The sequence below is a fragment of the Bubalus bubalis genome, chromosome 7, assembly GCF_019923935.1.
Source record: "Bubalus bubalis isolate 160015118507 breed Murrah chromosome 7, NDDB_SH_1, whole genome shotgun sequence".
Classification (NCBI taxonomy): Eukaryota; Metazoa; Chordata; class Mammalia; order Artiodactyla; family Bovidae; genus Bubalus; species Bubalus bubalis.
This window is the reverse complement of record NC_059163.1, coordinates 104,057,857-104,081,723: the sequence shown is the minus strand read 5'-3', so window position 1 is coordinate 104,081,723 and position 23,867 is coordinate 104,057,857. Positions and strand designations below refer to the sequence as shown.

At 39.4% G+C, this 23,867-nt stretch overlaps 1 protein-coding gene across 2 annotated transcripts in view; it reads right to left on the bottom strand.

The window, feature by feature from the left end:
- Window positions 1-19,246, bottom strand: part of UNC5C (unc-5 netrin receptor C) — a 433,860-nt gene extending 414,614 nt beyond the window's left edge. For both annotated transcript variants that reach the window (XM_025290694.3, XM_044946206.2), the window contains exon 1: window positions 18,793-19,246. In XM_025290694.3, coding sequence (XP_025146479.1) covers window positions 18,793-18,916 — 124 coding nt within the window. In that variant the 5' untranslated portion in view covers window positions 18,917-19,246. The remainder of the gene's footprint in view (window positions 1-18,792) is intronic.
- Between the last annotated feature and the right edge of the window lie 4,621 nt (window positions 19,247-23,867).

The window sequence follows — 23,867 nt, the reverse complement described above, 5'->3', positions numbered from 1 at the left end:
CATTTTAGAAAAGCTAATTTTTCATTTGATTTATTCATGTGATACTTATTAAAATAAAGAGCAGAGCTTTTGTTTAAACCATAAACCTTTTAATAACCAAAAGTGTCTAAAATTGTTAAATTACTCGTTTTCTGAACACGGAGCCCAATCTTTCAGACTTCATATCTTGATAATACTTAGGCATATGGAAGAAGAGGTTAATTTGCATAAAAGGAATTTATTACACTTTCTTTTGTTTCCAAAGACACATTCTTTTAATATTGCTCTCAAGCCAGTTTTTATTTAGACATCTTTTGGTCTAAATTGACAGTCCTGAAAGCTTTCCTAAAGTAATATTTGCCTCTCTAAACATCTCTCTGGCATTCCATTATGGGCACCTGCTGCTGATAATTACAGGTCTGTCTCCTAACCACTTCCTCTGCTTTATGTCAAGGCAAGATTCAAGCTGCTTGATTACAAACAACTACCAGTTAAAGACCATTGCATAGCTCTCTGTGGTAATTACTCAGGGCAAGTTGGGTCTGTGTTTACTGAAGTCTTAACAAAAAAGAAGTAGTTACTTGCTATAATTTTCTCTTTGCCGGCAGTGTAGCATAATCCATAACATATTTTGGTCACCTTAAAAGTGCCTGCGAGAATATCTGGTTCAATAATGCTTTATAATGATACATTTCACTATATGATTTCCTAGTCTAAAAAACAAAATATCCTGCCCAAAGAAAATAGACTGTGGTCCTAGCAAAAGAGCTTTCAAACAGTAGTCAATTACAGGAAGATAACTGGTTGAATATGCACTCCCAAACAGATTTAATTTTCTTGACTCTGGACTACTCTGCCCCCTTTCCTCACCCTCTCACCTCATAATCATGGGATCATACCAACAAGTTGAATGTTTGTTCTTACACAAATTCATACTTTGAGTCCTAACCCCAAAAGATGATAGTATTAGGAGGTGAGGCCTTTGGGTGATACCTGGGTTGTGAGGGTGGAGCTTTCATGAATGGGGTTAGTGTTCTTATAAAGGAGACCTGCACAGATCCTTTGCCATACTGCCTGGTGAGGACACAGACAGAAGATTGCTCTCTGGGAATCAGAAAAATGGATCCTTACCTACATGACCATGCTGGTGTCTTGGTCTTGGACTCCCAGCCTCCAGAACTGTGAGAGACAAATTTCTGATGTTCATAAGTCATGCAGTTTGTGTTACTTTGTTATAGTAGCCCTAACAGATTAAGACACATACCCTGCAAGAGCCTTATTTACTTTGTAGTAGACAGAAATAAGAAGAAATACTCTATAGAGCAATTTTTGACCCAACAATAATCCTAATATAAAACAATTTCATCACCCAGTAGAAAATCTATTTTAATAATATTTCATATGATAGAATTCTATAATTGAATAATCTGGTTCTCTGAGGGTTGTTAGAGTGCTGGTTCAATTTGTAGGTCTCTTTAACTCCCCATGCTACGTTTAGGCAAATTGACCAAACTGGCCAAGAGTCTAGCTGTGCTCACATTGCTTACCCATCAATTGTCTGAGGTTTATTTCCTTTGACTATATGAGAATCCAAATTCTCCATTACTTAATAGCACCAAATTAAAGGGTGGACTATCTGAAGTCAGGAATGGATTTCTGAAGTAAGGATAAGGAGATTGGCCTTTTAGGCAGAATCTGAGAGAGGGTGAATCTTCACTCCTGAGACTGTCCTTTCTACCTTCAACTTCATATTCATCTCACTGTGTATAGGAGCTCCCCAGGTCGGTGACAAAGGGAATCAGGAAAGTTCCTGTTAACTCCACCATAGTAAGTACTCACCAAAAGCCCATCTAAGATGTGTTATGCATTTATCCAACATCATTCAAAAGATCTATATTGTATGCCCACTGCATATATGAAGCTCCTGTTTACGTGCTAGAGATACCACAGTGAACATGCTTCCTGCCCTCTTCCTGCTGACATGCTAGCTGGGGACACAGGGAAGAGGGAAGAGTGTTACAGTTGGGTGTAAAAGGCAGCTCCATGGCAGAAAGTGAAGAGGAACTAAAAAGCCTCTTGATGAAAGTGAAAGAGGAGAGTGAAAAAGTTGGCTTAAAGCTCAACATTCAGAAAACTAAGATCATGGCATCTGGTCCCATCACTTCATGGCAAATAGATGGGGAAACAGTGGAAACAGTGTCAGTTATTTTTGGGGGCTCCAAAATCACTGCAGATGGTGACTGCAGCCGTGAAATTAAAAGACGCTTACTCCTTGGAAGGAAAGTTATGACCAACCTAGACAGCATATTGAAAAGCAGAGAAATTACTTTGCCAAGAAAGGTCCATCTAGTCAAGGCTGTGGTTTTTCCAGTGGTCATGTATGGATGTGAGAGTTGGACTGTGAAGAAAGCTGAGTGCCAAAGAATTGATGCTTTTGAAGTGTGGTGTTGGAGAAGACTCTTGAGAGTCCCTTGGACTGCAAGGAGATCCAACCAGTCCATTCTAAAGGAGATCAGTCCTGGGTGTTCTTTGGAAGGAATGATGCTGAAGCTGAAACTCCAGTACTTTGGCCACCTCATGCAAAGAGTTGATTCAATGAAAAGACTCTGATGCTGGGATGGATTGGGGGCAGGAGGAAAAGGGGATGACAGAGGATGAGATGGCTGGATGGCATCACTGACTCTATGGACGTAAGTTTGAGTGAACTCTGGGAGTTGGTGATGGACAGGGAGGCCTGGTGTGCTGCAATTCATGGGGTCGCAAAGAGTCAGACACGACTGAGCAACTGAACTGAACTGATAGAGAAATGAAGATCTAAACTAAGATATGAAAATGGAACAGAAGTCAGCTAGAAGAAAGGGATGAATCCTGAGGAGCGAACACTCATTCACAGCAAAGGGAAGAGTATAAGCTGCCATACGTACTCACTGCCAGCTTGTTAAACATATCTGAAGGATGTCCCCTTCTAGGGCTGCACTGGAACACTAGTGCCAGGTTTGGGAAAGGTGCATGCTCAGAGGAAACCATAACCACAGAGGAGTACCAGGAATGGAATTAGAGGTTTAAGAACAAATATATATGCCAACCATGTTAAGTTTAGGTCTCATTCTAGAAGCAATGGAAAGCCATCAAAGTGTTTTAGGAAAAAGAGCTTTACTAATGATGTTTGTAGGCTATGCATAGCTTCTGTGTGGAGAATAAAGGAGAGTGAGGCAGGATGAGAAGCAGGAAAAAACTTCTTTAGTGATTCAGTTGGGAGAAACTGACATATTCAAAATGTTTCAGTAATATATGTCATCTTTCATAATTTAACATCATTAAAAGATTGAATGTAAGTGCTTACAAACATCTAACATATATGAGACTCTGAAATAAATTAATTTTTTGTTGGTTTCAACAATTTGGCTTTCTAAACTGCCCCTACTTCCTGACAAAATAATAAATAAAAATGCATTCTGGCACAAAATAAATATTTTTCATATCAGTTTTAAAAAACAAGACCTAAGTAATAACACACTAGAACTGCCTAAGACCACTTCATGTTCAGAAAATTAAAGTTCTGAGAAGCTTGTCTTTAATTAAAAAGTAACCAGACAAAAATACAGGAATACCCTAGAAGGAGGGGTTATAAATACAGTCTCATCTTTTTAATGGTTGTGGTTTTCCCCCTGGAAATCTTCAAAGAAAACTACTGCAAACCAAATGCTATATACAGCAGAAAAACCCAAATGAGCAGTTTAATCAATCATTAAAACAGTCTAGGCTGCTTCTGTTGGGTTTTTTAAATGGAATAAGATGCTATAAAGATAAGTTTTCATAATCATGTAGGAACTAAACCACGCTGTTGATTCTAGGCTTCTTATTAATTTTCTCTTTTAAAAGTGGGATGTTTCCTACAATGCTGGACTTGGGAAGTGAGGGGGCTGTGGTCGGGGAGGGTTGGAGTAAAAACTAAGTGCCTTAAACTTTGCTTTTTTAGACAAATAAAATGGCAACAGAATCAATGTTCAGTGGGCTTTACAAAGTGTTTCCTGTGTGAGTATCATTTTAGTGGTGGTGTTATTCTTGTTTACTTGGTCAACGCATCTATTACATTGTTTGCTAAATATCAATAATTGCATTATTTTTAGTCATAAGTACTTTGGGTTACAGTCTTCCTGTCAAGTTGACACATTTTGAGGAAAAAGCTTTTTATGCTTTCTTTTAATTTTACAATAACACATTTAAAAGGATATTTTAAAAAAGAACAAAAAAGATTATTTAATGTCACAGTAGGCAAGCCACCCCAGTACTCTTGCCTAGAAAATCCCATGGATGGAGGAGCCTGGTGGGCTGCAGTCCATGGGGTCGCTACAAGTCGGACGCGACTGAGTGACTTCACTTTCACTTTTTACTTTCACACAATGGAGAAGGCAATGGCAACCCACTCCAGTGTTCTTGCCTGGAGAATCCCAGGGACGGCAGAGCCTGGTGGGCTGCCGTCTATGGGGTTGCACAGAGTTGGAAACGACTGAAGCGACTTAGCAGCAGCAAACTAAAGATTGAACAGATTATTTAATGTTACAGCAAATTAAAAAATATAGTACTGAATGTTGTTTATAGTTAAAAGCATTTTTATGTCCATTTTTTCAAAATAAAGTTATAACTTAAGCAACAGTACTTCCATTTTATAAATGTACACTAGAAAACTTTTTTCAAGTAAAATTATGATCTGTACTTTTTTCCTTTTCCCATATGTCTGAGAAACTATAAGACTTCAGCTATAGTTTGTTCATGAACTAATCCATTAGAAAAAAATACTTTATTACATGCAAGTGTCAATTATAAAATACATAACAGTTTATGTATCTTAATTTACCTTTTTGCCTATACTATAACATGCCCCTCACACATAAAAGAACTTTTGCTTTGCTTGGAAACTTCAGTTTAATAAATTTTGCTTCTACCCTAGGATCAGTAAATGCTTTGCTTTATATCAGTAAATTTCTGATATAAGTGAAGAAGGCTGTTTCTAGTCTTCTAGAAAGAATTTGTTGTTTAGTTGCTAAGTCATGTCCAACTCCTTTGTGATTCCATGGACTGCAGCCCACCAGGCTCTTCTGTCAATGGGATTTTCCAGGTAAGAATACTGGAGTGGGTTGCCATTTCCTTCTCCAAGGGATCTGCCCGACCCAGGGATCAAACCCAGGTCTACTGCATCGCAGGTGAATTCTTTACCACTGAGCCAGAAAGAATTTAAATGTTAGCAAAAACTAAAGAATTTTCCAATTGTTTTTTCCAGTCTTTTTACTTATACTTGTCTTTACAAGTATAGCTAATGTATAGAAGAGAAAAATATAAACTGATTATTTCATTAACATTTAATAGATACTAGTTTTAGTGGAATATATTCTACATTCAGAATCTAGCATAGGAAAAAAATCAACTAAAACATGTCCATAAAACCCAAACACACATGTGTTGAGTTTCCAAAGAGTTTTAATGTACAATTAAAATCTGACAACTTAGGATCCTATTTTAAAATGTGATTTTTAAATCTACCAAATTCTTTTTAAGGATTTCATCTTCGACAACATGCTTTTGTTGGTTTAAATGATATTTTTCCACCTGGTAGTACCCCCAATTGAGTGCAATCTTTTCATTCCTGTGATATATTCAATGATCTTCATACTAGTGCCAAGACGTACGTAATGAAAGATACAACAGCAACAACAATCTCTAATGTGCATCAAGCATGTAACATGTGCCAGGCACTGTGTCCTCAATTCTTCCCTTTTTACAACCCTGTTAATCATCGTAATTCTGTGATGTAAATACTATTCTGACTCTGACATTCTTCTTACAAATGTGGGATGAAGCTAAAGTATCTTAGATTTGTATACAATATTCAGGCTTAGAGCTAAGCTCAGTTTATTCCCTTTTACCAAGAGACTTATTTATATAAAGACTGCATAAGTATTTAATATTTCCCTAGCATAGTTGCCAAGAACACTCTTGATTGTAAACATTATTTTTTTTCAATGAATTTTGATTAACTTCCTATACCAGGAAATTATCAGACCCACATGTACATGCATATATCTAATATGTTTTAATTCCTTAAGTGTCAAAAGAAAGAAATATTAAAAAGCAAAAAAGCAGTGATCAAAACCATTCACTATTCTAAACACAGACATGATAATCACACTAAACAGTAGACATTATTAAATATTATTTTAAGAAAAGTTTTCCAAGTGTAAATGAACAAATTCAACAACACCAAGCCATACTATACATTATGTTCACTCAAAATTTTTCAAAATGTAATTCTTCATCAATAAAAAACACACACATTGTAAAACTTCCAAGAAAGCAACAGTATATTAACATTGCAGGGTAATTTTTTTTCTAAAAACTATTCCAAACTCTACTGTAATAACTGTCCTATTTCATTCAGTTGAGCATCATCTTATAATTCTCAACATAATTCAATTTCATAATACTAGTTTATAGATATGTACAAATTTATCATGTGGCCAAATACTCTGACATTCTCTTTTCATCTTGCGATAGATTTATGCAACAGAAAAGAAAAAAATACAGAAAATAGTCACTTTTAACAGATGTTTTAGTCTGAAAAAACTCAAGTCAGCTTAGAATTAAAAATCAAAGCCTACTGGTTGAACTTAGGCATATTTCCATCTGTTATTAATGTTTGAGTTACATACTAAAGACGAGATTATTCATCAAGTCCCTCACGCAATATGTTAGTAAGTGGGATTTTGGTTAGGAATTTAATTGCATAAACTCTATGCAGAGAAGCTTCCAATTCATTCAAAATAAGTCTTTACAGTGGCCTGAACTGAATTAAAACAGTTACCAGCACCAAAGAGAACGTCTTGATTTTATTATGAAACGCTTGTATGAAAAGCTGTGAACATAAAAGGGAGATCTCTGTCACCCCATTATGGTTAAATAGCAGTCCTTTCTTCTTTTTCTCCCTTTTCCTTTCTTTTTCCCCCTTTTCAAGCCACGCAGAGTTATGTGAGGTATTTTTTAATCATATAAAGAAAACTGAGTTAACATTAAAACAAAAATAAACAAAAGATGTAATATCTCAGGTTGTGTGTGTGTAAGATATCTCAGGTTAGACATAAATAAATTCTTAGATTACAAAGATAAATAATTCTGAGTACTCAGAAATGTGATGAGAATTCTAGTGACCATTCTGAAAATATGCACAAAGCTTATACCCAAGTGATTAGGGTCATAAGCTTAGGCAGGCCTCCCCATTGTTGCCTGTATAGGGTTTTACTAATGGTCTGATAATGGGGAGGGGTGGTCAGCATGAAGGTTCTCGTAATACTTCATAGTGGTGTGAGCACGACAGCCCCTGATTAATTACTGCCCTGTTCCCAACTCACCCATTAGATTACAAAGTGACCCTCACTGTCTCCACAATGGCCTCACAGTTACAGAACACTGTCCTAGAGAATTCTTTAAGATAACTTGTTAAAAATCTTTGGATTCTATTAAAAATTTCCAGTAAAACTTCCTGTCTTTCAGATGATTAAAATGGAGATTGGAAAATATTCAAAAAATGGAAAAACAGGAGAGGGGGGATAATATAAATATTTCAACCTTTGATTTCATTGTAGACAGCATTAATAAATCAGATTGCTTAAAAATATTACCATAGTAATCTCCTTAAAGATATTAACACATATGAAGTTACATCTCTTTTTTCACTTGTGTTCTTTTTTCAATCCCCTTTTACCCCCTCCCCCCACTCCCTTGCTATTTATACATATAACAGTGTCTAAGGAGGGGGTTCCTGTTGTTTCAAAATACACTGAAATACTAAACACTGAGGCTAATGGTAAAAAAATCACTCCACTTTAAATGAATATCTCAAAGTAGTGCACATTAATATGTGGTTCTATGGAAACAACTCTTTCTGGATGTCAGCTTAAGCTTCTCCATATGATTTTTCTCAAAGGCTTCCTTTTAAAACCATCACTACCATTTATTATCTTCTTGTTATATAGACTGTTACTTTTGTTTCATCACAAATCTCTGCCTGCTTATTAGCAGCCCTGCCACTACTATCAGATGACATTTGTTTTACTTAATGTATGTAGTTTTAGAAAAAAATTACAGAACTGCTATTACTGCATTATATGAAAAAATTCCAGTGTACATTTAGCTGACACTGCATCAGCTGCTATTTAAACTGAGCTTAGCTAATGGACTTTTAATGTCAGCAGGGTTACGTGCAGTTACTGGCTATTAGCAGAAATGGCTCCTTTCTATAAAAATCACTTTTCCTCAAGTGTGTTGTTTGAACATTCCTTTCCCTAATTTAGTGACTGTCACTGAATGCAAAACAAACTCAAGGACTGTGGAATCTGCTGTTATCTTTAAGACCCTCTTTTTAACCTTGCAATTCAGCATTAAACAGGCAACCTCTCATTAGCATTTAGACGTGCAATCACAAAACTTTGTGGGACATTATTATTATTACTTTGCTGTTCTTAACAGAATATTACATATTTTTCTTATGAAAACACTATGTCATCCATGAACATATGATATGTAAGATAGAGACCACAGGAAACAATTCCCTGTGTGCTAGAATTTATTTGCATCTTTAAAATCCTAGTTCAGAAATGCCAAGTGATGTGGAAACATATGGCAATAATTAACATATATTTACATATTGATGTGTCATGTAAATATATATTAACCTGCATTTAATATAATATTAAAAACAAGCAGGAAATCATATTATCCCTCTATGTAGAATTAAATTGTTTATATTCTTTCAGTAGTAACAACTCTTTCCCCCTCAACTAATTTTATCTTTGTTCATTTAAATAAATGTATCAATGGATATAATGGAGAAATATGGAAATAAAAACACCTGTATGGCATCTGATGGAGTCCAGGAAAATTAAACATTCTGCCTGGAAACATAATTCCATTTTATTAAGAAGTTGAAACATATCACCAGTTGAAAAACAACACAACTGACTGCCTTCAATCTGCCCAATCATAAGAGGTCACCTCAGGCAAGGTGCTTACCAGGCAAACATTGTCTCTGTTGAAGAGGGCATCCCACATGTGAATGAAACATTTTACTCATGCACAGAGGAGAGTTGGCCTTCTCTTTTGGTCTAAAAATTACAGTCTACTGTATAGGAAAATGGGCTTCCCAGGTGGTACTAGTGGTGAAGACCTACCTGCCAATGCAGGAGATGTAAGGAACACAGTTTGATTCCTGGGTGGGGAAGATCCCCTGGAGGAGGGCATGGTGACCCACTCCAGTATTCTTGCCTGGAGAATCCCATGGACAGAGGAGCCTGCAGGCTACAGGCCAGAGGGTCGCAAAGAGTTGGACATGGCTAAAGTGACTTAGCATGCACATGTGTAGGAAAAGATGGTATTTCTTCTCCACATGTTTTAAACAAGCCAGTGCACGTGGAGATCCCCCAGTTTCTGTCACTTGCAGGACAAGAGAAAACTGCTTCTATCAGATAAGCCACTGCACAAATGAAGCAGAGGCAGCTCTACTGTGCACTGCCATAGACAACTTAACTACTAGTTGACAACGAGGCACTTTTTGCAGAAAAGAATATAATTTTTCAGTTAGAAACCAGGGATGAAACCCCTATTCAATGACTACCTTATCATTTCTTTTTTAGTAAGTTTGTTTTCATTTATTTGATAGGTTTTGTTTGCTTGGGGGGATATTGCCAAGACTATTTGACAATGAATTCTCCTAAAACAAAGACTTACACACACAAATTGTGCAAACATAAGTGTGTGTGTGTGTGTGCGCGCGCGCACACACGCTCACAGATAACTCTTCATTCCACTTAGAGTCTTCCAGGAAATGCCCTCCTGGGAAATAATTCCATAGATATTTCATTCTATAAAAAATGACATGTGTATCTTTCATGTGATCATTGTCTCTAATAAAGTTAATAAGCTGATTAACCCCATCCCTACTTGGAAAACAAATCTATTGTTAAAATTTTTTCTAGTCATCCTTCTTCTACATTTTTTCATCAGGTTATAGTACGTAAACTCTAACTTTCTCAAATATGCCTTTTAAATATATGTATATATAATTTATATATATACACATATATATAGTTAAACATATATGTAGTTAATTTTTGTTTATATGTAAACATAAACAAAAATAAATATATATTTTGATTAATATATAAGAGAAAGATATTGGTAACATTTTCTATAAATGTACTGTTATTTATATTAAAGATAAAACTTCATTTAAGCAAATTCTTTTCTGAGACAATTGTCCCTAATAACTCCTATATATCCTAAGAATGATATTCAATTTCTGATGTACAGGTAAGATTTAACATACAATGTTGGTATTATTAATGATACTATTTAACAGAGTAGCTGAGGAAATATAAATGCATTTTATAGAGAACTTTGAAGGATTCCATGTATCAGTATATCACTTTGATTTAAGTCTAGATTTCTCAAACAAGTACATCCTGCTCAAACAAGTCTAAGTAAAATCCAAATGTGATGTATAAAAAAATACATCTTTTAAATACTTTATAAACTCTTTTGCTATGCTCATTGAAATAGATGTGTATCAAGGCTCTATTTATATAAAGGTTTCAAGTCAGAGTGCCATTGAATAATAATATAATGAAATACTGATCTTAGGTCTCTATTCCGGATAGCACAAACAATAAATCATTTGAGCATGCCTGTTTTTCCTCAGCTTCTGAGAGCAGTTTCTGAAACAGGCTTCTGTTTTCCACCAAGCTGCATGCTCTGTGGGTGATGGTTGTAACAGGCTGGGAGGAAAATGTCTTAGGCTCTTTCAATCCTTGAATTTGATCCCCAACATATTTAAAAGTTTATGCTCTCTCATGATCTTATGGAGATACAGAAGAAAGAAGGAAAGTTGCTAAAGAAAATGACAGGTAAGGTAATTACTGTTTTCTCTAGAATGACTCCAAGATTTCTGCTTGCCAAACTTGCCTACTTCCATTGGGTGGCTACAATGTGTATATTTATCAAACTCTTTATTCAATGGAAGATAAAATGAATCATTTTCCCTTAGCAAAAGCTGAATTCAAATGTCAACATATTTCACACAGACATCACGCTCAAAGTGAAATTGCCATCATTTACTCTGTCTTTCCAATCAAAGTTTTTATTGTGGTAGTAATCTGGCTATTTGGTTTGGATTAGAGATAACACAGGTTTGTGATAATCACATATGATAAAACAACAACAATGCTTTCTTCACTGACTGTCACTTTTAGTTCCCAAAAATGTCAGAGAATACCATTTGTTTAAGAGTAGTCTCTGACTCAGATTTTGAAAGACTTTTTTTAAGGTTTTTGAAATTCCAAAAAGATAATGGAATCATCTAAAATACTCAATTTGAGTGCAAAAAACAAACTTGCAAATTCACAGAGACCAGAACAGTCCCAAACTGCTCCCCTTCACTTTTGCCTGATACCTGGATGTATTTCACTATGCTTGTAATTTATAAGTGGATATTATTATACCACATGCCTATCATAGTGCACTAAACTACTGTCTAAGAGAATGTACATTATGCATTATCTTAAAATAGTTATTTTCTGTACAAATGGTCTACTTTACTTCTACATTGCTCTTTCATATTTTATATTATTATGCACACTAATTTTCATGAATTTTGAAAACACCCGCATTTCCACTTAACGACATGTTTACCCTTGTAACTGGGCTACAGATGTATTTTAGTGGGCAAGCATTAATGTGTTTTTACTGGAAATGAATGTTCATATATAAGATTTTTATTCTGAACAGAGGAAAAAAGACAATAACATTTGAGTTCAGTCAGTCCATGATTAAATAATCAAGACAGACATTGACTAAAATTGAAAAATGTCAGCATTCTTAAATAAACTTGTTTAATGTGCTGAGGGAGTTTCTGTTGTTTCACATTCTTAGTTAGAAGGACAGATAATACACGTTCATCTACATGAGGCATTTTTATGGCTCTCATAATTGCCAAGAAATGAATCTAGCCACAGGATCCAAATGACAATGATTAATGAAGATAAAACCCTTATCCTCACAACATTTTAAAATAAATAAGACTGGTAACTCTGGAATGAAATTTGATTAATCAATATCATCTGTTAACAGATGATTATTTGGAGCCCTCATATTTTAAGTAAGAACTCTAAGAAGCACATCAATAAAATGAAGTCTCACCTGTCTCCTCCCTCTCTCATTCCACTACCACACTGCGATGAGACATGCTTATTTAATTAGAAGAGGGTATTCCCCAAACTCTGGAGTTTTCAGATGTTAAGCTTATACTTTCACTACTTAAAGCACTTTTGAATCACTACCCATTGCTAATAAAAAGGTATACTGACATAAGGACAAATACCAGCATATTTGGCACTTTGAAAGCTTCAGCTCACTTTTCAAATTATAACTTCAATTTAATTAATGTCACAGTAACTTTAACACTATGTGTGAATGACTAGATATGTTTTAAGTATCAGATCTGGAGACATTCTTCTGTGGCTTTCAAAACCTCATTATATAATCCTAAGGGAGCAACTTTTGGGGGGCAGGAACTCTCAAAATGAGAAACCACATTACAACTTTAACCTTGAACTCATTTCAATTGTAAAATTATAATAATATTTTTAATATTATGTTTATAAAGAGTCCAAATATTTACAACATAGTATATGTATTAAGTTTTCATGAAAAGGCTGGAATTCTTCTAAGAGTTCTAATCAGGTAGAGAACGTAAAAAAGTTTACTATTTTTGAGCTTGTTAGCTCATTAATACTAAACAATTTTTGTTATTAAAATCTCTACAAATTTGGAGATCATAAATATTTAAAATAAGAGAAACTATAAATTATGCAATCATTGGATTCCTTTTTAAAAACTAGAAAAAAAAACAGTAGTTTTTTAAATATTGCTCAAGGCAAACTTACTACACTTAAAAAATGTCACATAAAGAATAGCGTTGAGTTTCTCATAGCTTCTATTTTAAACATCCTTGAACTAAGTGATACTGGAACAATACCCAAGGTCTCATATTCATGGAGCTCTCTTCTACAAATCCATAAGCAATCTCTGTCAAAGAAGAGCCCATACATAGCTTTAAGGAGTTAGGTTAAAAGAGAAAAAGAGTGAGAAATTTAGGACTCTCTAACTGCAGACCAGGCAATCCAAAAGTAAAAGCGCAATGAAAATACTGTCAGAGAAAGATGTGTTTTAACTCTAAATAACACAAAACTCCCACAAATGTCTAGTTTTATCTTAAACTTTTGCCAGAAAACAACATTTACTACAAGCATGAGGGAATTCCCTGGCTGTCCAGTGGTTAGGACTTGGAGCTCTCACTGCTGGGCCCTTAGGTTTGATTGCTGGCTGGTGAACTGATCCCTCAATCCACATGACATGGGGGAAAAAAAAAAAAAAAACTAAACATGAAAAAATGGCATTAACCATTAAACAAATAGAAGTAATTAAGTGTGACACTTTCAAAATACGTATTATCTAGATTACCCACGTTGTTCTACATTATGATGCTGAAACTTTCTATTGCAAATATAACTTGAATGTATTAAAGTCTTGGTGATTTGCTTTCCCTTGTTTTTCTGTATTTTTGTGTTGTTTTATCATGTATTCCATTATGATTTTTAGATATACACTTGTGTCCTTTTTTTTTTTGAAAAAACTATTCACATTTCCTCAACAGGCTGGTTTTCTCAAAACAGTTATCTGAAAATCTGGAACTTACATGTAATTTTTTAAATAAAAGTACTTATTAAATAAAAGTGTTTATAGATTTATATGCAAGGTTATTTTTCAATATTCATTGTAAAGATAGAAAGTCAAAGAGTGGAGCCAGGGCTCAACAGGCTGTGACTTAACATGGCATTTTTAGTTAATTTCCCGGATTGTGTGGAAAGGAAGAAATGTGGCTAAGAAAAGAGACAGCTTCCCACAGGCTGTTCAAAGAACCATGCCATGCTCAGGAGTCTGCAGTGGGACATTTTGGAGCATTTCCTCAGACAACTCCATTCGTGACTTTGGGGGAAGCAGTGTCTGCAGCAAACCCTACACTCGGTTCAAAATTATTGACCTTTAATTTCTTTAACTTCTAGATTTCTTTGTCTGTGGTTTACAGAGTTAGAAACCAAAGAATACTGTTGCTCATACTTTTGATGTGTTAATTCATACAGCCCTCATCTGAGTTATAGTTTACCTTATCCCCATTTTACATCTGAGGAAACTGAGGCACAGAGGAGCTAAATAACTCACCAGCAGCCACACAGCTAGGAGGTGGCGGCGGCAGTATTATGAGGCAGTTGTAACCACTAAACTAACAGGCAGAATGGGCACACAACGCTCACAGCCTCTAACCTGTGCCTCCCCAAAGCCAGACCAATGATATGTTAAACCTAAGTAAGATCTAATAAGACAGTTGCAATGCAAGTAGCTTTAAGACCAAACCACTTCCAACCAAACTCCTGCGCTTAAGTTCCTCTGTGCAGAAATTATGGAACCCCTGCTACTACTCCCACTGCAACCCTAGCTTGTCCTGTTTACTACTAACACAGGATACTTGAATCCAGAAAGTACTATACCTATGTCCACTGTTATATTTCAGAATGCAAATCATAATTCTATGGTTCTAAGTCTGTCTTCCTCAAAGGGTGAAACTGTCTTCTCAACTCCCTAACAAATAGCACACAGTATGGGACATAATAATTGTTCAGAACTTTACTTCTACTACCATACACTATGCAAACAGCTCATGGATTTCTAATTTGAGGCGATGTTAACAGGTTTGTTCCTAACTGCCACAATGCAAAAGTCAAACTAAAAAAGAAGACATAGGCTAAAAGAGCAAGGCAAGAATGCTGGCTCAAGCCCCATCCCCACAGGCTTCCCCATCGTAGTCTTGAAGTGGCTGCCTCCTGTAGTTTTAATGTTTCTTCTGAGAGTGACTCCCTCTGCTGCTCCAGCAAAGCCATGACCTAAATCAGAAAAGAGCTAAAGGCAGTTAGGGCCCTGTGGCTGTTTGCACTAATTGGAGAACCTAGCATACATTAGAGAACAGTTATTTTTAAGTCTCAACAATAATTCTAAATATGCTAAAAGGGTTGGCTAGGAGAGCTGGATGCCTCTTCCATGTCCTTAAGAGGGTTGCTTAACAAGGATCTAGTATGAATTCTGATTGTGACAACCAGACTACAACAGGAGAGGCTCTAGGGCCCTTTCTTGTTGAACATGGAATCCCCGGGATCCAGAACACAGGCCAGGAAGTCAGTAAATGTTAACAATTAAATGGCTCCTCAGGCTTTGCCAAGTCCTTGAAAAGTTTGCTCTCTGAAGCCTTTTAAGAATCCCCTAAGCTAGAAGACATGAAATTATTGTTCTAAACAAAGGTAAACTTGCTTACTTTTCCTTACTACAAATTTCAAATGCAAACTTAAGAATTTACTCTGCTCCTGAAACAGAAAAACTATATAGTATACATGTCATGAAAGTCAGTCTTCCATGCCAGTTGTCTATTTGTACCACATCAATATGCATAAATGCATGAAAGTAATTTTTCCTCTTTTTCTTAGAAGAAGTATATTGTTTTAAAAGCATTACAAGTTATCTCACAATAATATAGAATTATCCCAATATAATTAGAGTCCAGTAATTTTCTGTTCTGACTTTGGTGGTGTTAACACTCATAACACTAGTTGGTGCTAGATAAGCAGAATATCAATGCTGTGTAATCCAGGAATAAAATGCATTTCAAGAGGACACTAATTTTGAGGCAAACGACACACACACACACACACACACACACACAGCCTTTTCCTGGTGAAATCTTTCATTCTTGAAAGTCAGAAACACCACAAATTCCCTGGAGCTAGGAGTTCCCAGAAATCTTGAATGAAACAATTAGAACATAGCCAGAAAGGAGAAAGTTGTTGCTTAAAGCCTAAAGACTCTCCCAAGGACCTGTTTAAAATGACTGCTGTCTTGTTTCAAACCACAGTTACAAAATGAGTACACTCACAAATAATATCCATTCTGCCTTTTTTATCTTAAACATCTGTTATTTTCTTGACTGTCTCTGAAGACACGTATTTCCCAAAACTTCCAATTTTCTAGTATCCTTCTAACAACAGAATAAAAAATCTTATCCACATTGTAAAGTGCTTATATTAACTTTCTCATCTTAATTGCATACATAGTTCCAGTCATAAAAAATCATTTATCTCCATCTTTAAGCCCTCAGCATAAGGAAATCATACCTTGAGGGAGCAACAGCATCTTTTATTTCCCTAGTGATCTAGTCCAAAGAGAGAAGAGAAAAAATAGAAAAAAATTAGAAGGAAAGAAAGGTCTGACTTCCTTATCAAACCATTATAGGAGTGTGATTCTGAGAAGAAAGTGTATTTAATAGTAGTTCAACAGAAAACAGGCTGGAAGAATGGATTAGAGTGATAGTGATGGTAACAGAAAGTAGAGTTTGGTGCTTTCTACATTTTTGACACCTAACAGGAATATCTGGTATCCTGAAATACAGAGGAAGCCAAAGATTAAAAGGGTGGAATAGTGTGTCTCTCAAAGACAAGATTCAGTCTGTCCACCAGGAACTGAAAGAAAAATAATAAACAGAGAAAAACAGCAGTGAAATGCACAAACCCAAAAGAATACATTTAATTGTTCCACTTAAGATCAGGAGAGTTTGTTAAATCCCCAATCTTTGGCTTGCCTGGTCTATGAAATGAAAAAAAGTGTAAGAGGCAAACGCTCAGTCTATCCTGGGCATCTTTTCTTTTAATCGCTTCTCCCCTCTTCTTTCAATATTAATCCACTTACAATCTTCTGTTTGATTATCTTTATTGATCTTTTTTCCTACCCAGTCTTTTTAATTTGGCTTACTAGCTCTCGGCAGGGATCCTATATCTCCCATTTGGCATCTTTGGGGACTTTAACTTGTCCTTTTCCCAAACAGTTCTCTCACTGCCTGGTCCCCCTTCCGTCCCCACCTCCACCCCCACCCTATAGCTTAGTCCTTTGTGCGCCCAATAACAGCAGGCGAATTCCACAGGGAGTCACGCGGCTGATTCCACAACAATTCATCAGGTTGCTCACTTCAACTTGCAAACGCCCCCTCTAAGTACCCTCAGCTGCCGTCCTGAGAACTTCTTCCAATTTCAAGAAACCTACAATAAGTTTATGATTCTCAATGGGGATTCCTTTGTAAAACAGACAGACAGATGAGCTTTAGAAATATGAATAAGAAAACCAGGGCAAAACCTCGGGGATGGGAGGCATCTGGCTAGAAGAGAAGGATTTATGAGCGTGGCTACTTAGCTAGGCAGCAGGAAAATTTACTCCCCGAAGTAGCTATGGCTAATTCACAAAGCCTAACTAATCACTTACCGCCCCACCCGGACCACACCAGCCTGCGCCGGGCGCCCGCCTCCACCTCCCACGCCCTCGCCCCCAGCTCCTCCGCAGATCTGCGGGAATGCTGTAGCTAACCTCCGGAGTGTCTGAGCATCTCCCAAGGAGTTGAGGCTCTCGCCGCACCTCCTCTGCTTTCCAAATTTGGAAAGAGTGTAACCGAGATGATAGGATGCCTGGATTACCTCCCGAACGCTGCGGAAGCTTCCTCCACCCCCACCCTTATCCCAGAGAAAAGCTGAGCTGCCAGCGCGGAGCCACCGACCACCACAAAATTGGGAGGCAAGACCCAGGGGGGCGCTCGGCTAGGCCAGGAGGTGGAGGGGGGTCAGAGGACCCGAGAGACCCCGCAGAGGGGAGTCTTCTTGCCTTTCTCCGTTCAGTCTCTTCCACTCCGCTTGGAAGGGCTCGGAAGGCAGGGATTTGCCTCCATCACCTCAAACTCCGAGCGCAAGAAGAAAACGGCGGTCAGCCTCTGTGCCTCCCCTCCGCCCTTACCCACCCTTAACTCCTGGCTGAGCTCCTCTAGATCCCGGGTGTGCCCAGGGCCCCGGCCACTTATTTTTTAAAGCTCAGACGCATTAAAATGTCAGTTATAAAGTGGCCGGGTTACCCCCGGGGAGTTTCGGATTTAGTTTGAACGACCAGTCCGTTTCCTCAGAGCTGAGAGGTTTTAAGTTTCTCCGTCGCCAGCGAGTAGGGCGACCCGGAGAGGGTACGAAAGCGGGGAGGCGTGCACACCCCGGGCCTGCCGGGGGCTGGGACGCCGTCCTGGTGCCCCGCGAATCTCTACTGCGCCCAGGGCAGCCGCCGAGGGGCACCGGCGTCGGAGGGTCCCCGGCCGCAAGGGACACGTTATCTTAGCTGAGTGCCCTTGGGCGTCTGGCGTCTTCAGAGACTCACTGAAGATCCCGCAAACCCAGACGTGGCACAGCGCGGGGAGCCTCTGCGCATCAGAGAGCATCCGTGGCAGGCCACGCCGCCGCCCGCACCCAGAGTCCTTCCAAACCTCGGTGTGCGCAATGTACGACGACGTGTGAGTGTCGGACAGAAAGTGCAAAAGACACCCCAGGCTCCCACATGCCCAGGAGCAGATGCGTGTCCACACTCCGTGCGTCCCTGGCCCCGCTGTGCCCATTTCGGATGACATTAAAAATAATCATGACCAAAGCTTCCTGATTAGTTGGAAAAGTAGAATTTAAAGTGATTTCCAGTTGAGGGAAACGAGGCGAAGTAAGGAAGTCAGGAGAACTGGGGAGAAGGAGAGAAAGGAGGAGGGAAGCCCGAGAAGCGAAGAGAGGCGGCCGCGGAGCCGGCGGACCCCCTTACCTTGGGCGGCCGAGCCCGTGCCGCTGGCGCTGAGCAGCGCCAGGGCAGGTAGCACGAGCATCTGCAGCACGTATCCCAGTCCCAGTCCGCAGCGGGCCGCTGTCGCCCGCAGACCTTTCCTCATCGTCGACCGAGGTGTGCCGGGGGGAACCACACACACAGAGGCGCGCCAACAGCCGAGAGCCCCACTGGGCTGCGCCGAGTCGGGGCACCGCGAAGCTGTCTGAAGAAATAATGATCACCGAGCTCCACACTCCACTTTCTCCTAGGGCAGGGGCCAAAAGAGGGTGGGGAGAAGACGCCGAGGAGGAGTTTGCAGGTCCCTCTTTCCCAGCGCCTTCCAAACCAGCGGCTTCGCGAGAGGCTGCTCTGCCCCCACTTGGAAAGTCCGCGGAGGCGCAAGGCGGCCACCTCGTCGCTTCCCTCGGCAGCAGGAGCAGCCGCAGCTCCGCCGCGCGCCGAGCCTGGACTGTTCCCTGGGTCCCCTCGCCTGTGCCGAACACACACAGGCACGCGGGGGGGGGGGGGGGGGGGGCGGGGGGGGGGCGGAGGGAGAGGAAGAAACAGCGAGAGGAGGGGGCAGCGGAGGGAGGGAGTTGCGCACAGTGAGGCGCTCGCGGCTCCAATCGCAAGGTTCTCCTGCGGGCGGAGAGACTTCCCGGCTGCCGCTGCTGCTGGGTGGCCAGAGAGGGTCACCTCCTAGCGCGGGGCGCACAGGGGCGCGGAGGCGCTGGCCGCGGAGGCGAGGAGGGCCCAACCCAAGTCGATTGAGGGGTAAGAGGCGGCGGGAGCGCGCCCGCTGGCGTTATGTAAGCGGGGAGTGAGGGAACAGCGCGCCCAAAGCCGGAGGTGGAGAGCGGCGGTGGGTTAATCTGAGGAAGCTGAGAAGAGAGGGACCTGAGGAAAGCCGCGGCTTGGGAGAGTGGGAGCGCGCCTGCCTCCCGCGGTGCGCCAGACCTGGACTCCGACAGCGCCGCGGGCGCGCACCAGCCACTTGGCCGCGTCCAGTGGAGCCCAGCCTGCCGCCTGCCAGCTACACCGCGGGGCCGCCGCCGGAGCCCTACTCTCCGGGCTGGACTCGCCGTACCACTTCAGGTCTCGAAACTGAGTAAGCCGGGTTCGAGCCAGAGCTGAAGTCCTGCGTGCCGGGGAAGAAGGCAGGAAGCTTTTGCAGTGCCCCAGTTCGCTTGCACTCAGACTGCGTTATGCTCTGGGCTTCTCTGTAGTGGAACAGTAACTAAAAGCTCAAGGAAAACTCCTTCTTCAGCAGAGATTTATTTTCGTGCGTCTTGGGCGCTGGCAAGGTTGAGTATGTAAAGCGTGGTGAGATGATACCGGAAAAACTCCCAGAATCAGTGCCCAAGAGAATTTGTAGATACTCACTTAAAGTGATGGTGGAACCTGTGACATGTCTTCCATATTCCTAACGGTGTGTGTAAGGACTCAAACTGCAATGAATTTTTGTTAAGTTTTTACTCAGAAAAGAACTGCCTGGGTAGCTAGGTCGTGGATCCCTGTTGTAATGATGAAGGGGAAATATAAGAACGGGTGGATAAAATAAGGAAAGGCTGGATAAAAGGAAAGTGGATGGATTAAAAGTTCAATACACATTGGCAAACTGACCTTTCAGGAAGAAGAAAACCACTTCCCAAGATTATTACATTTCTAATACTAAATAATACGTTGGGCAGATTTTAAGCTCTTGTTGCCAAGGGGTCAATGTGAAAACACACACACAAGCAGAAAGCTTGTGGTCTGATCTGGCTGTGGTCCTAACTCATTCTGTTATCCTGGACAGGTCAGGTAAACTGCATGTCTCAGTTTCTTCATCTGTGAAATATTTCATTTAGATGGTTTCAGAGTTAACCCCCATCTAAACCTCTAGCCCATAAGGCCTGTCTTGGATGAGTCTGGTAGATCTGAAAAGGTCATTCTTGGCAAAGACATTGACAAATTGGTCATTTCTTATTTCTGTGGAGGCACAGACTGCCATATTAAAACCACCTCTTTACTCTCTTCAGCTTCCTCTTACCAAGATATTTTGGTAAGAAGATCAGAGGTGCCTGTGTCAGACTGCCTGAGTTTAATTCTTACCATTTCTTATTTACTAGCCGGAAGATATTGAAAAATAAAGCCTAATGCCTCAGTTTTTTAATCTGCAAAATGGGTCTATTAGCAGTAACTATCTTCTAGGATTTTGTGAGAGATAAATGAGTTAAACATCTGTGAAGTGCCTGACACATAAAATTGTTAGCTGTTGTTCTTATCTTTGAGGAAAGATTCTCATCAGCTGCATGTTATCTAGACCAGTGCTGTCCAACAGAACATTCTGCAATGAGAAATGTGTTTATGTCTGTGCTTTTCAAAATGGTAGTCATTAGACTCATGTGGCTACTGAGAACTTGCAAGGTAACTAGTGGAGAAGGAAATGGCAACCCACTCCAGTATTCTTGCCTGGAGAATCCCATTGCATGGAAGAGCCTGGAGGGCTACAGTCCACAGGGTCGCAAAGAGTCGGACACGACTGAGCGACTTCACTTTCAAAGTGTATTTATTCATTTGCAATTTTATTGTCTATCTTTTCTAACTATAATTTAACTCTTTGTAAGGTTTGCCTTGTTCACCATTTCATCCCTCCCTCCTAATATAGAACCCAATATATAGTTGATGCTCAATCAGTCTTGATTGATTGATTGCCAAAAAGGGCTCAATAAGGGAGAATTCCCAAGTCTAGTTGGTTAAATAGAATTAAATTGTCACATAATTCTATTCAGGTCACTGAAGTGCCCAGTGACAGACACTGCATAAAATTAATTCTTTGAAAGAAAGTGTAAGAGGTAAGAAGGGGAAAAGTAGTTCAATACTGAAATTAAATCTACAGACAGCAGGAGAATTGTTTGAGAAATGGTACATAGAGGTGAGGTGAGAAAGAGAAGGAAGAGCTGGTGCACAAGGACAAGGACAGGAAAAGTACCAGTAAATCTGTCAGCTTTTCCAAGCAGGTGACTTTCCTATAATCTATAATTGCCAAAGGAACTTGCCTTGTGTATCAACATCCTGCCTAGTTTTTTCTTCATGGAAAAGATGATGCAAGTGTTGCATGTAGGCATCTGGGCTAGACTGCTAACTATTCATTTACTTAGATCTGGGCTCAAATGACACCACTTAGAGATTCCTTCTTTGACCAACTTACCTAAAATAGCACCTACCACATCACCCTTGATTTATTTACCTGTTTTGATTTTCCATATAATTCTTATTTTATAAAATATATATGCCTGTGTTTAAGTATACATAGATGTATATGTATTACATATGTGTGTCTGTTGGATAGTCTCCAATAGAATATATGCTCCTCAAGGGGAGGAATTTTTTCTTAACACTCTCACTGATCTATACCCCGTGCCTAGAAAACTGCCTAGTACATAATAGGTGGTCAATAAACATTTCTTGAATATTGAGTGGATGAATGAGAGCTAATGGATCTTAAAACTATGTCCTCGATTAAAACTTTTTTTTACCCCAAGACAAATTTTCAAATTATTAATAGGGTTTTCCAGCTGTTGAATAAAATCAAACTGGGGCAAATTCTCACAAAAATGAATTTAAATATGAGTTTTTCAGGATTGGAATACCACAGGTGTTTAAGGAACAGATATGAAATTCATCTCCTTTTGAAAAATAAAAAGCGTCATTTAAATCCATGTACAAGGGCTTCCTTTTTCTTGGCTGCAGTGAGTGGAGAATTAACTCTGGGATAATAAATCCCAGTGACAGGTGCTAATGGGAATTAAGCATGCAAATCCCCTGCATATCCCTCCAGAAATCTACACCAAGAAAAGTATGCTATTTAGCATGTAGGCTGCTTAGTTATAATATTATTTACTGTAAACTAGTATGGAGAAAGCTTCCAGCTTAAGGCTTATGACATAAAAAACAGTGAAAATGTACTTTAATTACAAAAATATTCTCTTTCATTTCACCTTATATGTTTGGGTCTCTGTTTTTTGTATTTTTATATGTTTTTAAAAATGAATCATATCAGAGATACTAACGCAAACACAGAAGAAGGAGGATTTTAGTGAGCATCAATAGGATAGTGAGGAGGAAACTCACCGTGAGTTGGGAGTTCGTAGGCCTCAGGAAACATCACAGATAGACACCCATGGAGGTGAGACAGGTGGTCCAGATTCAATTGGTTCAGTGCCCCTCTCTGCCTCAGCCATCAAAGGGAATTTGACCTACTGTAAGCCCATACACGCTGGGGGTTTATGTTTTATACTAATTGTATTAGACAAGACCTTTTAGGTTGCAAGTGATAGAAACCCAACTGAAACCACCTTAAGCAAAAAAGATAATTTATTGCTGAACATAACCTACAAGACACAGAAGGAAATATCTACATTAACAATGGCTAACATTTGTCACACACGGTGTGCCAGTCACTGTTCTAAGTTCTTTACATAATCTATCTCATTTAATCCTCAAAATGAGGGTTCAGTTAAAGTACTGTTATTATCTCCATTTTATACAGGAGGAAACAGAGGAGTTAAGTAATTTTTCCAAATCTGATTTCAGGGATCATGTTCTGCATCGAATAATTTAAACACCACCACTCACAGGACTTAGACCTTCCCTAGCATCCCCCAATCTCTCGGTTCTGCTGTCCTCTGTTTTAGCTTCATTCAAAAGCCCACAGTGTCCATACTGGGAGGTGGCAGTCCCAGGTCTATATTGTCTTTAACATTATCAGTCTCAAAACAAAGAGCACTCTCATTCCCATCTAGCTGACAAACTCCCAGAATCATGACCCTGGCCTATTTGGGGACATATAGCCAAACCTGAGCTAATCATTATGGCCAAGTGATTAGAACATACTTAATGGCAAGATCTAGATCATGGGCCAATTTCTGGGACCTGGGAACTTGGAATGACAGTGGGGAGAAGGGGTTCCCCAAGAGGAAAATCAGTGTACTGAGAAGGAATATTAATATGAAAGAGAATGTGCCAAGAGAATGGATGTAGGACAGACAAAATTACTCTGCCTATTCTGTGGTGTGGAAGGGGAAAACGAG